The sequence below is a fragment of the Thermobia domestica genome, chromosome 4 (genome assembly GCF_964235325.1).
Source record: "Thermobia domestica chromosome 4, izTheDome1.hap1.1, whole genome shotgun sequence".
Classification (NCBI taxonomy): Eukaryota; Metazoa; Arthropoda; class Insecta; order Zygentoma; family Lepismatidae; genus Thermobia; species Thermobia domestica.
Window position 1 is genome coordinate 251,573,180 of NC_137457.1, and position 16,497 is coordinate 251,589,676.

Sequence of the window (16,497 nt, forward strand, 5' to 3'; positions counted from 1 at the left end):
CGGATTTAGAAGCGTGGCCATAGATTTTCTGATATAGGTTGTATTGACATTTTTATCAGTTGTCCGGTTGCACAGAGTTATCGTAGAGTGTTGAGATTCGTTCTATCTTCTTTTATTTAACAATAGCTTTCATACAATATGATACTTAACCCCGGCTCCATTTGCAAATTTTGAGTTGGGCCCCGCCTGGGCTCCTGCGAGTGCCCCGGGGACACAGATTTTTCATTCAAAAGGTGCTGTGCTTCCCACACTAATTTGATATGTATTCGCTGAGTTTCCTTACTCGACCGTTTCCAAAAAATTTGACCCAGAATCTGACTTTGTAATGTATAGTATGGAGCTTAATTTCTAACTTTTCACGCTTATATCTCCGCAACGGTTGCGATCGAGGATGTATCCCTTTTCGTGTTATGTTCTTTTGGGACAAGGTATCCAACGACCATAGTCTCGACTCGAAGTCAGAATTGCACTTGGATAGGTTCCCTCGTTAGACAAAAACAAGCAACGGGCAATTCAGGAGAGTGTTCGAAAAAAAAATCCAGTTTAAATTTACAGGATATCTTATGCAGTAGTGTTGTTTGCACCAGATACATTTCCTCAATTTATTTTAAATTTTCCTGGATAAACTGTGAATAAAGTATGTTCAATGTACATTTTTTTTATAACTAATCTCTGCTACGAACTCTCTTCAGTCAACGCTGAAGAGGAATTCGGATCACTGTCAAGGACTGAGTTTGCTAGAATGAATCGTTCGCAATAATCTAGAAAAAATATTTAGTAAATCTACAAAGCTTTGAAATTAATATTAACAGTACCTATGGCGTCAGCAAAAGACGAAAAGTTTTTTTCCACATGAGAAAGAATTGACACTTTCAAGGAATTGAATGTCCCAAGAAAGGTTATCACCATTGGTTATGTTTTCCATCGAAAAAGACCTGACAATAAGAATACCAGAGTTCAACCAGTATGTATTAAGCAGATTTGCTCCAATCAAAGAGAGGAGAATGAACTTATTAATTAAGGTGATTAATCAGATAAAATATCTGCATTTTTTATTTTTTAAAAACAGAATTTTATTTAATTTAACATGTCACATAGCATTTGCATCTAAAGCATGTCACATCACATAGCATGTCACATTTATCGCTCGTACTGCAACACCCGAAACCACAATCCACCTGCCGCCACTGGTTATTAGCACTTTTGATAATTCACACTCAAAGGTTTGGAAGGGTTTGTGCCCCACCCAACTTTTTTAAAGGGAAATACAAAACACATATTCCCTCATCTTACATATACAGTACCTGTGCACTATTACATTAACTTCAGTCCACCTCTAATTGTCTTTAGGGCATAAATTTTCACAATTTTTGGTGGGGGTTTTGCACTCAAAATAGTTTTTACCGCGGAAAACGAAAAAAAAAAAAACAAATATTCGTTTCCGTTTTGCGTGTAGGAACTAAATACACGTTTCTGATTTTTTGCAGTTTGCGATTGTCCAAACATTCTGGTGTATGTATTGTGTATTATAGTAATAAAAGAAAATTGTCACTTTGTTGGAATTAAAGAAAAAATTGAAGAAGCAGCTGAGATTAAATTAATATCATGGTAGTCAAGCTGGAACAAAACGAGCCCTCCGGGGCTTCTAACCCGTTCCTACTACTACTATTACTACTCTTACTACTACTACTATTACTGCTTATACTGTGGATTCGTGTAGCGAAACTGCACGCGTAACGTAAGTAAATCACTTTTTGAGTATTATTTATCTTATTTTAATGAAAAAGTGTTATGAAAATTTAAAAAATAAAGTATAAAAGTAAAAAAAATTCCTTGGCCCGGGTTTGAATCTTCACCAAAAGCAATTATAATTACTAGCCCATTGCGCTAGTACACTCGACCATGAAGGCCGCCAGTAACAGCGCTTGGATTTCTGCTATATTTCTGCTACGTGGCGAGAAACGGATAACTAACCAGAAGCGTGTATTTAGCTCCTATGAGTAAAGTCGAGCGTGATTTAAAAATATCCTTGTGAACACTGGTGAATATGTCTACATTTTACTTTCAAGGCCTCCATTACCCTTACTTTTGCATTTGTTTCCGTTTACTTACCACAGATGAGTATCCTTAAGTAAAAAAAAAAAAAAAAAAAAAAAAAGAACTGTAGGCATCATTTGAATATTGATATTTGTAATTGTAATAATAGCAATAGGACTTATACTACTACTTGGCTCTCAAGCAGGCACCGGACCGCTCCTTCGAGACTAGAAATGAAAAAAAAAATTAAGGAAGGATGAAACAAAATAAAATGAGAAAAAGAGGGATCAGCGTTAAAAATTAAAAAGAACTACAAGAAACTTTTGGTTACTCTTTCTTATGAGGAGATTTGTATTACAGTAAAACCTGTCTTTAACGGACCCTTTATTAAACGGAAAACTGTCTTAAACGGAAATATTTCACGGTCCCATGAATTTTGGAGAACAAAACGTGTAAAAGTCCCTTCATTAAGCGGAAACTGTGTTACGCGGACAACGGAAAGAAAAATAAACATTTAACGGAAAATTCTGAGTTTCGGACTACAGCGTTTAAAAGATGTTTAGACATTCTGTGAGACATATACATTACACTGTCTGCAATAAAATGTTCGTTCTTTTGTTAAATATTTCTGGACAGTGTTGACCTTCTCCAACCACTACTCATATTGACCCCCACAAATTGTCTTTAATCCCCGCAACTTAATCAAGAATCATACGGGATGTCGGAAAGAAGAAAACGAGATAGAGGAGGAAGAGGAATACGATACCGAGTTCCAAGGAGAGTGTAGAATAAATACATATCAAAATGCTCTCAGAAGTTTAAAGGAACTGATAAAATTTGCCTTATGGAAAAATTATTCTGATTCACTTACTATAATTTCTCAGGCTAAATTGTATGCGGAAAGTCAAGCAGCCAAGCAGCAATGTACACAGAAAACCCTGCTTGGTTATTAGAAAAATAAAGAAAACGTGTGCATAGTATATTATGTATTCATTTTATTTTTTTGTGTATTTATTCGTAGAAGAAAGAAGTACTGTAATATAACAATGTACGTACAGCAATATATTTTCTCAGTATGCCCCTTTAGAAGCATGTATTTAAAAGAAAGAAAGAAAGAAAGAAAGAAAGAAAGAAAGAAAAGGTCTACCTCCACTAAGCGGAAACCTGACTTTAACGGAAATTTTTGCAAGTCCCGCTCGATTCCGCTAAAGGCAGGTTTCACTGTACTTGCAATACATGGTCGCGAAGTGGGCGAGATATCCTGGAAAAGCCAGAAAATTTGAAATTTCTAGAAAAGTTACGGAATTCTGAGAATTTATGCTACTAGTCAGGGAGATTTCATGCTTCCGAAAGAATAGTGCCTTTGTGTAATAGCTTGGACATTTTCTATCATAATTTTTCGTCATCGCATCATTGTAGTATCAAACATGTTATTTCAAAAACAATTTTCTACTGCTCCTTTAACCTGTCATTTAGAACAGGCAGTAGTTGACGGAATAATAAAAACAAAAATTTGTGTGGAAAGAAATTTCTGTTAGCATTTAATTCAACAGGGAAAGGAACAGGGATAGTGTAAAATTTTACAAGATATTATTGAGTATGTACTTTTTATAATAGTGAATATGTAGTTTTTATAATAGTTGAGGTCTTAATGAAAGGAAAATTGTTATATTTGAATGAACAGAGGAAGGACGTAAATATTGTAAAATCTTACATTTTATTATTTTACTCGAGATTTCTTCATAGTTTGTTATTAAAATACTTACTAACATATTGTAAGGTTCCGCATGTCCCCATAACATGCAATAACCATGTGTACTAACACGTGCTAATGGTAAACAAAACAACGCTGACGACGGACCCGAAGAGGAGCCGCCAACATTCGCCAACAGTCGGAAGGACGAGGACCACCGAAGGAAGCCGGCACTTCAAGATAAAAGAGCTGCATGCCTCGACCAGTATCAATCTACCCAGGTAGATCGAACCACCTGAAATTCCTCTCACGACGCTTGGTCACCGAGAGGTACCCATCCCTAATCCCACGACTCTTGGTCATCAGGTTCCTTTCCTCTTTCTCACGACGCCTGGTCACCGAGAGACACCTAATCTAGACCCATCTCACGACGCTTGGTCACCGAGAGAACCTCACATGCAAAACCCACGATACTTGGTCACCGGGTCTTAATCTTACCCAAATATATATTAGAGGAATTACTCACTATAATTGTGTATATAAGAAGACATTTTATAATAAAAAGGTGAAGGAAAAGTCCAAATCCCGGTAATTGTTCTACCATTATAAACTGAAAGAATTTTACATGGTGGAGGCGCCGGGTATCGATCCTCATTTTGTCTTAACAAACAAATAAATGTTGATAGTAAAGTAGTTTAGATTCATCGAGCTCCTGGTCCTTCAGAATTTCAAGTCACGCCCTCCACCCGTTACGAAATCCTATTTAAACGAACCAATATTTGTTCCAGTAAAACAGTGTAGAATGATTGAGCCTCTAGTGTAATCATAGTATTTCATATCACGGATCCCTCTTCACGAAATCCTGGCTACGTGCCTGTTTCAAGAGACACATCCTATTAGGTTTTAGAGGAGCTAACTACTGAAAAATACATTTTTGAATCACTATAACATATATATAGTGTGCCTGATCATCACGGCCAAATTGCAAAGTCCAATGAAATTACCTTTGTATATAGTTAGGCCTTAATCCAAAGTGGGTTGTTATTATATCACTTTCATTATAATAATATCTTAAGGGGTAGTGGGGATACGATTTTTTGCGAAAAAAATGAGTATCTCACAAGCCGTTTAACTTACAGAGCTGAAATTCAGTATACTAACTCTTTATTGAAAATGAAAAGAACGTCACATAGCATCTTTTAAAATTCTTCTTTATGATAGGGGTGTCACTTTCGATATGTGTAAAATTGATAGTGGGTTTGTTTGTAAAAATAATTCAATTCTAACTCAAATTCAAACTCTGATTAGTTAGAATTTAGTAACATGGTTTTATTACAAGTATAAACTCATTAGTCAATAAAGAGGCTGTGGATCATGTGTCAGAGTTGATGACGATATGTTTTGGTGGGTGGTGGGTCAGAGTGGGTCATGGTGGGTAGTGGGTCAGAGTAGGTCACGGTTGGTGGTGGGTCAGAGTCGGTCATGTTGGGTGGTGGGTCGTGGGTCACGATGGGTGGTGGGTCAAGTTGTACATTGACCCATGTTATCACTGCCTTAGATAGTTCAGTGCTCGCGGTCCCGTGTTTGATTCCCGGTAGGTGATCCTTTGAAATTGTATGTCCTCGATGTATCGTGTTCGTGTCCCTATCGTTCAAGGTTACTGAAAATAACTGTAAAACAAGTATTACTAAGTATAAGAGAGACAAGTTACGGAGATACTGTCGGTGAATCACAAAAGAAAATGGTCTGAGGCATCAGATTCCAGTTAAGGGGTCGAACTACAGTTAAAACCAGTTTCTCCTTCATGTCCTTGTGTGTTTATATGTCTATTTTTGTTTTCTAATTTAAATTTAAAGTCTTTCGACTATGGTATTTTATCATGACCGAAATCAGTGTGTTTCGTCGTTATCGTAAACGTGTGCAATTTGCTACATACACGTTTTTACTATTACTTAGCAGAGCAGTCTTAGCGTAATGGCGTGAACAGTGTTTCGTAATGCAGGGGTCCCGGGTTCGATTCCCGCTGCGGCAAGTTGTTTTTACCAAACTACAATATTCATACTTCTGATGTGTAATAAAATGGAAAATACTCAATTTCTCTCGATCTTACAAGTTAGAGTGGAAACGGCTTTCTTCGCAGAGGAATATTGTACTAGCAATATGACGTCACATGTCTGTCTACAACCTTGATTCGTTCTGTAGAAGAACGTAACGTGGGTAGCAAACAATTCATGAATACATAAGGATCATGCTTAGGGCCTAGTATGGGTCATAAATGTGTCTGAAACGATATTGTTTCCTAGCAATTATTCCGAACGTTTTCCACTATTACTCCTACTGCTAGAAATAATAATATCTTCGTTCGCCATTTCCAACACGTTCCATATATCCGTTCAACCAAAATTTGTAAATAGGAACTATTCTTTTTTATATTTGTATGTATATTTTGTTAAAATATCAATATAACGCATACATACTTCAAAGACTTTTACCCAAAGAAAGCGCCTTACTATGTATAAATGTTATAAGTATTGTTCTTATTGTTATTTTATCTACGGGAGTAGTTACAAGTTAAATAAAATAACATTTACATCTTAAATATTACTAAATACTTTGTTAATACGCTCTCAGAGAATGTGATATAAGAATACTTACAGCTCAGTAATTAGTTGAACTATACTATGTTATGTTTTACTATGTTTATGTTACTAAGTAAGGTGTCGAGGTTTATGTAATACCAAAATTTTGAACAATGAAGATTTTAACTTACTGTTTCCATACTATATATTATGTAGTAAGGTAACATGAACTGATACTACCAAGATACAAGATACTTAACAAGATACTACCTAGACCTGGTAAACACTATTGGAAACCCCTTGAAAATAATGATTCACCTATATCAAAATTTCTAGAGAATTGATCACGATAGAAAATTATATTATTTCAACCTATGTCACTTAATATTTTATTAACACCAGTCAAATTAAACCAGATTAACAAGAAGGATACAAAGTTATATTGGTGTGAGGAAGATATTGGAACGATAAATCATCTGATTTTTCAAGTCATCTCTGTAATAACAATAGAACAGAACTAGTACAACAAATCGCTAAAACTATGGACACATTGCCAGTTACTGTGAATATGATTTTAATCTCTAAAAATCAAGAACTAATAAAATATCTCCTGCAATTTGTGCGTGGAAACAACTTAAATCTATAAAAGAAATCCGAACAAGAATAAAATTAACTTCAATTATAAGAAATTACCTACACTAGCCAGAATGTTACACATTGAAAACTGAAATAAACTAAAATCAATACTTAAAGCACACAAACTAATTTATACAACCATAGAAAGTTCAATCACGAAAAAGGAGGAACAAGATTCCAGTGTTCGCACATCATTAGTGCAAGAGTAATCATTGACTCATCTTAAATTATCTTTCAATTTCAGGATATTGGCAACTTAAGTAGACTATAAATGGGTATTCCTCGCAAGAGTATAAAACGAGCGAATGATATTACCTAGACCGTGACCTAGATCTTGCCACAGTCTTCAAACGGTCATGATCAAAATCTGCATGCTCAATAACAATTTAAAGTACAGAGGCGTATTGGACCGAGGGTCAACGTCTAATTATGTCTTACTTTCTTGGAAACTACAGTGAGCTGAGCTTACAATAATTGACAAACTAACAAAAGGGTTTATAGTGTATTTATATCAAACCTGGAGGTAGGAAGCATCATTCAAGATTTGAGATTCACTTCACACTTCACTTCACAAAAGACTCACGAAGAATCATATAACACTTAGGCCTCAACCATAGGGTCAAGTAGGCCAAATCACTAAAATTGTTTTGTGTAAAAGTTGATTACGAATAGAAATTGATTAATTATGTGCAGTAAACTGCAAAAGGTTGGCACGGACGAACCGAATTGCCTGATTCCGAATGAATAATTGTAATAATAAAATTGTCTTGTGTATACCCCACAAAGGAGGATTTTTGTAAGAAACGGGTAAAAGAAAAAGCCAAAACCAGGAAAAGGAATGTCAAAATCGGGATTAGGTCAAAATCGGGAGAGAAGTTCGAACAGTGTGAGGGCAGAAGGCCCAGGTAGACGGGGCAAAAGTAAGAGAAAAGTGGGAAGTGTAAAATGGAGGAAAATAAGATGTAAGAAAGAATGAATGTACGTACGTGTAAAGGTAAAAAGAGTGTTAGTGTAGCGTAGGTGTAGAGAGAGGCCCACTAAACTCTCTTCCTCACAGAGCACAACAAAGCACGATGTGCTCACCGTAACGGCCACTGTTGAACTCACTGGATTTGAGATTTACTTACATTTGATCACTAAACAAAAAAGCAGAGTAAATACTAAATGTAAATTGTAAAACATAAATAATGTTTCTTTCTTTCGTCATACTTACAGAGTTTCCCATATCGAAATGCTTCGAATACCAGGTCTTATTCCGTATCAGCCTTCGTAATAATTGTTAGTCGTAATGCAACGCCAAACATGCAAAAGTTAATTATAACTGAAGTGGGTATTATCGCAAACTAAAACACAATTTTTCGATCCATTTACAGAAACCTTTACGGAATGTGGGGTTCAAAGTGTCAATTGTTTGTTTTGTAAAAGTAAAAACTTTACTTTTTCGTATTGTCCTGGCAACAGTTTCGTCATCTGCCTGGCACAGCAGACGATAATAGCATGATAGGTGGAAGAGGGCAACGTAAATTATTTATGCTTTATTATTAAAAACAAAAAGACTGAAATGTGCGAAAACTGTGTGTTCGTGATAGTGTAAAACACTCATTAATACTAAAGACGTTTTGTTTCTGTAGTGTAATGTATATATGTTCCTTAGTACGTCCTATAAAACTTTACATGGCTGGAAATTTCTGTCGCCTTCGAAGTTACCTTTCGCGCAACTTTTCAAAATCGCTGATAATTAATAGCATAAATTACAATGCAAGAAGAAGCAGGTCGTCTGCTGCACGAATTATAAATAATGCATCGTACCTACAGGTAATTATATGTTATTTAAATTTTGCGCATAGAAAGTGGATGGTTGGCTAGTTTGGTTACTTTTGTGTGTTAAAACATTTATTTATGCAGTCAATACATGGTTTGTCTGAACACTTAAGATTCTTACTGTAAAGCAAAAGAAGAAGTATTTGCGAAAAACACGTAGAACTTTAGTTTTGAGAAAGACTATAAATATTAAGTAATGTAAATTTTTCGATGGAATTCATCTATGCAAATACAACTTTATTTGTGCTGTAAGGAATTTTTCTGTAATTTTGCAACACTACAAAAGAATTAAGCATGTTATATAGGAAATATTTTTTAATTTAACGTACTGCTTTTATACCACGGTGCGATAATGATGGAATGAGGGAACGGGAGAACCACGGGAAAGCCCAGACATTCCCGTGCAAGCTTATTATACCTTCTATGCCCTAAGACAATCAGTCATTGCAAAATCGTACTGAGGTAGTACCCATAAGTTCCTAGTTCCATTTGTCTACAGGAGAAGTTTATATGAAGGAAAGTACATCTCGGACAGTAAGAGATCTGTTTTCTCTCTCACCAGGCTTTTGCAGCACGGGGTCCTGTGCATTAGACTGGAATTCGCTACTTGTTATTTTCAACTAGCTTCCCAACTGTCCTCTCGACGCTGGATAAACGCTATATTGTTAACACCATCTGGTGGGTACGAATGGTCATCAATCTTTCCTATGACCAAAATCGGTACTGCTTAACTTCGCTGATTCCTAGAAAAAATATGAAATCTTTAAGTTTTACGTCCTACGATTATGGCGGCTAGGCTAAAGGAGACGGCGTGGATAAGAAATGAATAAAGTGGTGGGATTGGGAAGGTGAGAGAAAACGGGAGAACTGCGAGAAAATCCATGTACACGGTGTTTATCCACCACAAAGTTCACTTAGCGCGAGCTGGAATCAAACCAAGGACCCCATACAGTGAGCCCACGCGGCTTCTCTGATCCCTTGAGAAACGGTATTTCAGTGCAGCTATTGGTACATACATATCAAGCAATCGTAAAAATAGAGTACTCACCTAAGCATTCAAATGCTCATCCGAAACAAAATTTTCATCGACAAGTTTCCCAATCTTCAGTGCGTATACCTTAAAGAAAAAATCTGTAGAGAGTACATGTGTATCCTGTTCAAGTCTGGAAACAGGGTAATGAGAAACTAACGTTGGTTATTAACATAGAAATTTGTCAGCAATATCTCAAAAATCATATAGGCCTATATTCCGCATGGTTCTAGAATGGTGGTCACCATCGAAATTGAGTTGTAATGTAGAAAGAAATCAGCCGGGCTACTAACATGCCTTTACTCGCTAACGCTCGCTCGGTTTTACTATGTTGTTGTAGTTTTGCGTATTGATAGAGAAAGGAACAGGTTCACTTGAGCAAACGATTCTACCAAATATAAAATTTATAGGTAAAATATAATGTTATATATATACATTTTTGTGAAGGAATGGAGGTGTGGATAGAAGTAATTACTGTCAGCGCACAGCATATTGAAATGAATTTTGATTGATAGTGAAAGTATTATATGTGTAAGAGTGCTCTTTCTGTATCCTCTTTCATACGTATTTCTCCCGTCGCTGACGCGCCTGCTCTCTACGGACGCACCTCTCGCGAGCGCTCGGTCCACCCTGCTGCGCTCCTTCCCTGACTCGATTATAGATAGCATTTGTGCTTTTGAGTGGCCACGTAGCACAAGTTGGTTCGTGTTTTATTCACTGTAGTTTTAATGCCATACATCCACGTTGTATTCATACTAAGTACTCCTGAAGTCGATCTGCAAGTAGTAATGAAGATCCTCATTAAGTGCATGCTCTGCTAAAATAAATACAAAGCTCTAACCTAACCTGAAAATGTAAGAAATGTGTTAAAATTTGGTAGAACCCTCTGCTCGAGTAATGCCAAAGGAACCAACTTGGCTGACCCACATTCACTTATGTGTGCGGACCAGCATTCTAGAACCGTCCAAAGGAAATTGGCCAAGAAACGTAGTTCTTCAAGCAGGTTTTTTTTTTTTTAATTTTTTAATTTTATTTATTTATTTATTTATTTTTTATTATTATTATAATGCTATGCGCACTGAAGATGGTGAAAACTTGTACCCCTGAAACGTTTGTGTCTGGATTGCAATTCGTATGGTTAGGTGAGTGCACAATTTTGTGATGATTACTAAGCCCTATGAAGTCATCTTTCATTTGAGGTAACATTTGAGCCTCAAAATTACCAAATTTATTCAAGGTTGGGTTGAATCTGCACAAATGTTGGTCGATACCATTAATTGCCAGTAATATAGAAAAAGTGAAAATTGCACGAATGGGCTGGAGCTCAAATCATGGTTTTCGGTTTAACGTATCAATGTGTTAACCACTACTATACCTATCCCGCTCCCTGAATAGGTGTATATCTCTATCATTCATGAAATCGGTGCTTAGATTACATGGACGTTATTACAACTACTGTTACGCCGGCTATTTCCTCCATTTATCACACGTTAATTAATTATCCTCCTTGAAATAGGTTATTAGTAATCAATTAAGTTGCCGGTTGAAGAATAAGTGAACGGAAATTAAGTTCCAAGTTGTCACTTATATTGCCGCTCACCGAAAGAATGAACTTGTTTACTCGAAGAGATAGATATTTTCCTTCTCAAAATAGGTTTGGCAACATTACATGCGCCCAAGGGTAAGAACTTCAGAAGATACTGCAGGGTAGGTGATGTATTGCTTGTAGCTTTATGTATTCTCTTTCCAGCTGGACTATATACAGCGAGCTCTGTGCCTTTTGCAGGCCTATCTCTTCCTCTCGGTGTTTGCGAAAATATTGTTGCTCACGGCACTTTTCTTGTATGATTGAAGAGCTGGACACTTTTGATTTTCGTATTTTGATAATACTCGATGCAATCCCTGTTAAACTCTTTCATTTGCCGTTCTCTAAATTTTCTCTCTTTTTTATTTAATTTTATTTTATTCACGTAGGGTAAATAACGATAGTAACCAAAGTTAGTTAATTTACCATTAGTTAATCAACCGAAATGTATGTTGTTTTCCTTTCACTATGTCCAGAAAACACACACACACACAGAAAATCGACCCTTAGCAGCTTCCACTGGATGTACCAAGGAGACGATATTCCTCGTCATAAATAAATGGCTACGGTTGTCGCTTTGGAAGTAGAAGATCTGTCTTGGACTCGTCTGACAGGCCTTGTTCGAACCTCACTGCAAACTATAAGTCTGTGTCTCATAGTCATTGAAGTGTGTCTGTTTTGTGGACTAAATAATTAAACGTTATTCATCGGAATCTCATGGCCTAAGAGCTTTTCAACTTACAATTTAGTTAAAAAGGTTAATTCTTTGAGTAAAGGACACATTTCATGGTATCAAGGGAAGAACAAAAATAAAACAAACGCAACATCAACAATGTAAACAGAGGAGTATATTTTCAGAACAATAAAGCTGATCTAGAATTTCATGTGTAAACAATCGTCTATGTGCGCTCGCTACAGACAATTGTAGTAAATTTATCATTCGACAGGAATAATTCGGAATTTTAGAACATTAAGAGCCTGCCTTACTAAAAATAACAAAAAATTTACAATTTTTGTTTTGCTTGTTTTTCATAAGTGAAAAGACATAATAAAATGCAACTTACCACAATCATAGATAATGTTGTTCTACAACAGAAAATATGAACCTGAAGAATTTTCAGTGTTGCCATCCATAGAAATTACAGTATTGCCAGAATAACAATTTCCCTAAAATCTAAGTTAAGGCAGCGACTAGAGGAACGAACTCAACTGCATTTGATTACATATCATGTTGTTTTGGTTTCCTGTGAACTACTTTTTAAATAATAGTTGTATTTAGTTTGTAATAAACGAAATAGTTTTAACATACAGTTATTAAAATTAAATAATAATGTTATTTAAAAAGTAGTTCACAGCAAACCAAAACAACACAATACGTAACCAAGTGCAATTGAGATCGTTTCTCTAGTCGCTGCCTTAACTTAGATTTTAGGGAAATTGTTATTCTGGCAACACTGTAATTTCTATGGATGGCAACACTGAAAATTCTTCAGGTTCATATTTTCTGTTGTAGAATAACATTATCTATGATTGTGGTAAGTTGCATTTCATTATCTCCCTTCACTTATGAATAAACAAGCAAAAGAGAAATGGTAAATTTTGCATTATTTTTAGTAAGGCAGGCTCTTAAGTTATATTGATAGATCCTGTCTTTCTCTCTACTGGGGACACGGTGTCACAGTGGGGTGTATGGAGCGCTTACCTGTGGGGTGTGTGGGTCCCTAGTTTGATCGCCGGCCAAGTTAGTTTATGGTGGACAATTCGTGTCCGTGGAGTTTCTTGCAGGACTACTCTCACATTCTCATTCCACCAGTTATTCCATCATCATTCACTTGTCGTAATCATCCGTCTGCATATATATGGCAGTACGTTAGGGCAGAGCCCATATTATGTAAGGTGAGGTGGCATTTCAGTGTGCAGTGACCAGATGGTGATAGTGTAGAATGGGCGACCTATAATTTCCAAGGCCATGTGGAAGTTGAAATCCATGTGCTGACTATGTATATCACTTAAATATAAGAGTTTGGTAGGACCAGATATCCAGTAGCAATGTAATGACAACACGTTACTCGACTGAAAGCCGTCTGATAGGCTTGTAACAACCGGATTGGAGTCAATTTGCTGATCATATTCACCCAACTTCAACCATTCTGGTATGACTAGAAACTCAGTAACAGTCTCGTTTGGGTCAATGTGGTGACCCCACAAAACTCATCTAAATGGAATTTGGTTGGCCTAGAAATCCAGTAAATATCGAGTTGGGGGTCGATGTGCTCACCAGGCATCACTCAGCTGAAGGTCATTTGGTAGACCATAGTTTGGAGGTGTAATGTTAGAGGATTTATTATTATTATCATTATTATTACTATTATTATTATTATTATTATTATTATTATTATTATTATTATTATTGGTAAATGAACTACAGGATGATGGTTTCAGAATTGGATGCTGAAAAAACACCCCTAAACTGCCGATTAACTAGCCTGTTAATGACCTTTCTACAGGAAGTCGAATCTAGGATTGTGCGGCCATAAAGCATGGACCTCAAATTGCCACAGACATGCATGCAATTTGTAAGATAAAATTGCAAAAATAACATTGCCCCTAATGAAAAAAAAAAGTTTCCTTGCAAATGATTTTTTTTTTTTTTTTTTTTTAAATATATCAAAAGCTGTCCTTTCCTCCCTTAGTACTTCAACCTTGGCAGCATTTCTTTAAACATGCTTTTAAAAAGTACGTGTGCCTTAAAACAATTTTCAGATCTCTTCCTTTCATCTGCATTCGTAGCTTGTGCCTGGTTCGTGTGCTGGGCAAGAGACGGACAATCAGTCACGTTGATTTCCCTTAGTTTGCAATCAGGCTAATAAATGTCGCTAAAAACGCTGTATCCTACTGGCGCCAAGAGATGTTGCTAGCGTGGAGGCAATTTCCAAACGAGCCGAAGATTTAAGGGCCGAGTATTAATAACACTGTACACTTCTGTTCACAAAAACCTAGACTGCTTTCCAGAGACTAAGTCCGAAAAAATGACCCTATATCCTTACGGATTCCCTTTAGGTCTGTATAATTTTCCCTGCAATTTTGCCACAGTCAGGGGTGAAGGTTGAACGATGATGTTGCAGTATACATATAAAAATTTCGTTGTAGATAAATAAAATAGCTAGAATACACGAAATTACCATAATTTTAAGCCGCAAGTTTGATGCATTATTTATATTTTTAATCGAGAACAATTTTAAAATGTGATGAAAGTAGGGGTAATATAATAACTACAAGTAGATTACAATGGTTAACCTATGTTGTACGCGATCTGTTAATTTCACTGCCAGTTCGAGCATCTCCAGAAATGCCGGTGTCTGGTTATTTTCCTTGGTCCAAATCAAGGGAAAAATTTACGGGAAGACATCAATATCAGCATAGTAAAACCAATAATATTTTAAAACATTCTGCTGTTTTCTGTTCTAATATATAATATATCCGACTTTTCTTTTGCATAAGGAGGTTGAGAGGAAACTGGTCTTTGTTTCTAAAAGGGTTGGAGATTTCGTGAATCCAAGTAAAATTACATTTACGTGCAATATCAGTATTATAACTTTCATGGCACAGTAAGTTTATTTTATGTGAGGGTATACTTCAGCTGAAAATAAACAAAAATATTAAATAAATTGTGCTGCTTATAAGGCGAGTTACTTTTTTTCTTTTTTTTAAGCTGGCCTCTTAAAACGATATATATATTTCAGGAAAACAAGTCTTTCAGCAAGTAACTGCGTAATTAATATTCCAAATAAACATTCAAACATGATAAGAAGAGCTTTTAAAATTATAAATCTTTATTAAAAAGTACATTAATATGTGGGTGCTGGGGTTCCTGAATTTTGTGATGGATAAATACCGTGAGTGTGGGTGTTCTCGGAATGGCCCGTTTCCTCCATGTTCTTCATTCCACAGTTATTATCCATGGCGTCAATCTATACAAAAATCTCGCCTCTAAGATTTTTAAACTAGCCCATCCCCTCCTTCTAAAATACTATTTTAAGCTAAGCTTCATAACAAATCTACCTTTGGCAGGAAGAGAAATCTGAATTTTTAAAAAGCGAGAATGCTAATGTTTTCTTATGTGAAAATAACCTTTAAGCACTTTAAATTAATAGTACCCGACGACTGAAATAAAGGTAGGTTTCTTATAAAAAACTTTCCTTCGTAGAATTTTAGGAGCTTATATTTAAACCACAATAACACACTAAGCAAGGCTATGTGCTAATACGTAAAAAACACAATCACGGAACAATTTGAAAACAATAACTGCGGCTTCATCAGACTTCCACTCCATCTGTATTGGAAGGAGTAGCAATACCTCACTTTGCTCTTAATAATGGTCCCACTTGTGCCAGTAAAAACAAACAAGAAATTTGCACCACTGCTTCTCATTCCTTTTCTTTTCTGAGGTAGACCAGTGTTAAATTAGAGTCTACAATTGCATTCATATTTAACTTGACAGCTACCTTCATTTGTTTAATTGTCTCTGACTGATATATCTAAATCATATTTCCTTTATATTGGACAATTTAATCTAATGGATAACCCTGTATGAATCCAAAATATAATTTCCAAACCTGGGATTATCCGAATTTAACGCTTTAACATTCTTTTACTGCCTTGAACTTATCTTAGACACGATAATGCAGCATGGTAATAACATTATCATAACATGAATTTGCATAGATATGGAGTACATCTTTGAAAATAGTTTTAAAAAACGGGAAGGGCACACCTAACGACCTACGAAATATTTTTCGAGCAAAACTGTGCTACAGGAAGAGAATTAAGAATGTCAGAAAACATTTCATAATGACATAATCTACACCAAGAAACCTTGCTTCATGCCAAAAGAATCGTCTACATGGGGAACCAACAAAGTCGAGTACTTTCTAGATTTCATTGCTTGAAGTTACAGCGAGTAGTGCAGTAAACGAAGCTCAAATTTTAATGAAGAAAGGAACAAATTAGTAACAAGCTGAAAATTGATACAGATGTTGGGAATGATGTTCTAAACAACATACTAAAAATCCCCTGAATTCCCAGGTGACCTTCGCCGCCATATTGGAAAATGGCG

At 36.0% G+C, this 16,497-nt stretch overlaps 2 protein-coding genes across 4 annotated transcripts in view; one reads left to right on the forward strand and one right to left on the reverse strand.

The window, feature by feature from the left end:
• The window catches only part of LOC145683982 (uncharacterized), a 78,170-nt gene extending 70,126 nt beyond the window's left edge, over positions 1-8,044 (reverse strand). For 2 of the 3 annotated variants that reach the window (XM_081755732.1, XM_081755735.1), the window contains exon 1: positions 7,463-8,044. The gene's annotated coding sequence lies outside the window, so the exon portion shown is untranslated. The other variant, XM_081755733.1, reaches the window with a different exon arrangement.
• A 367-nt stretch (positions 8,045-8,411) lies between these two features.
• GLS (glutaminase) overlaps positions 8,412-16,497 on the forward strand; it is a 136,499-nt gene continuing 128,413 nt past the window's right edge. The window contains exon 1 of the mRNA XM_081755736.1: positions 8,412-8,760. Within this exon, the coding sequence (XP_081611862.1) occupies positions 8,581-8,760 (180 nt within the window). The 5' untranslated portion in view covers positions 8,412-8,580. The remainder of the gene's footprint in view (positions 8,761-16,497) is intronic.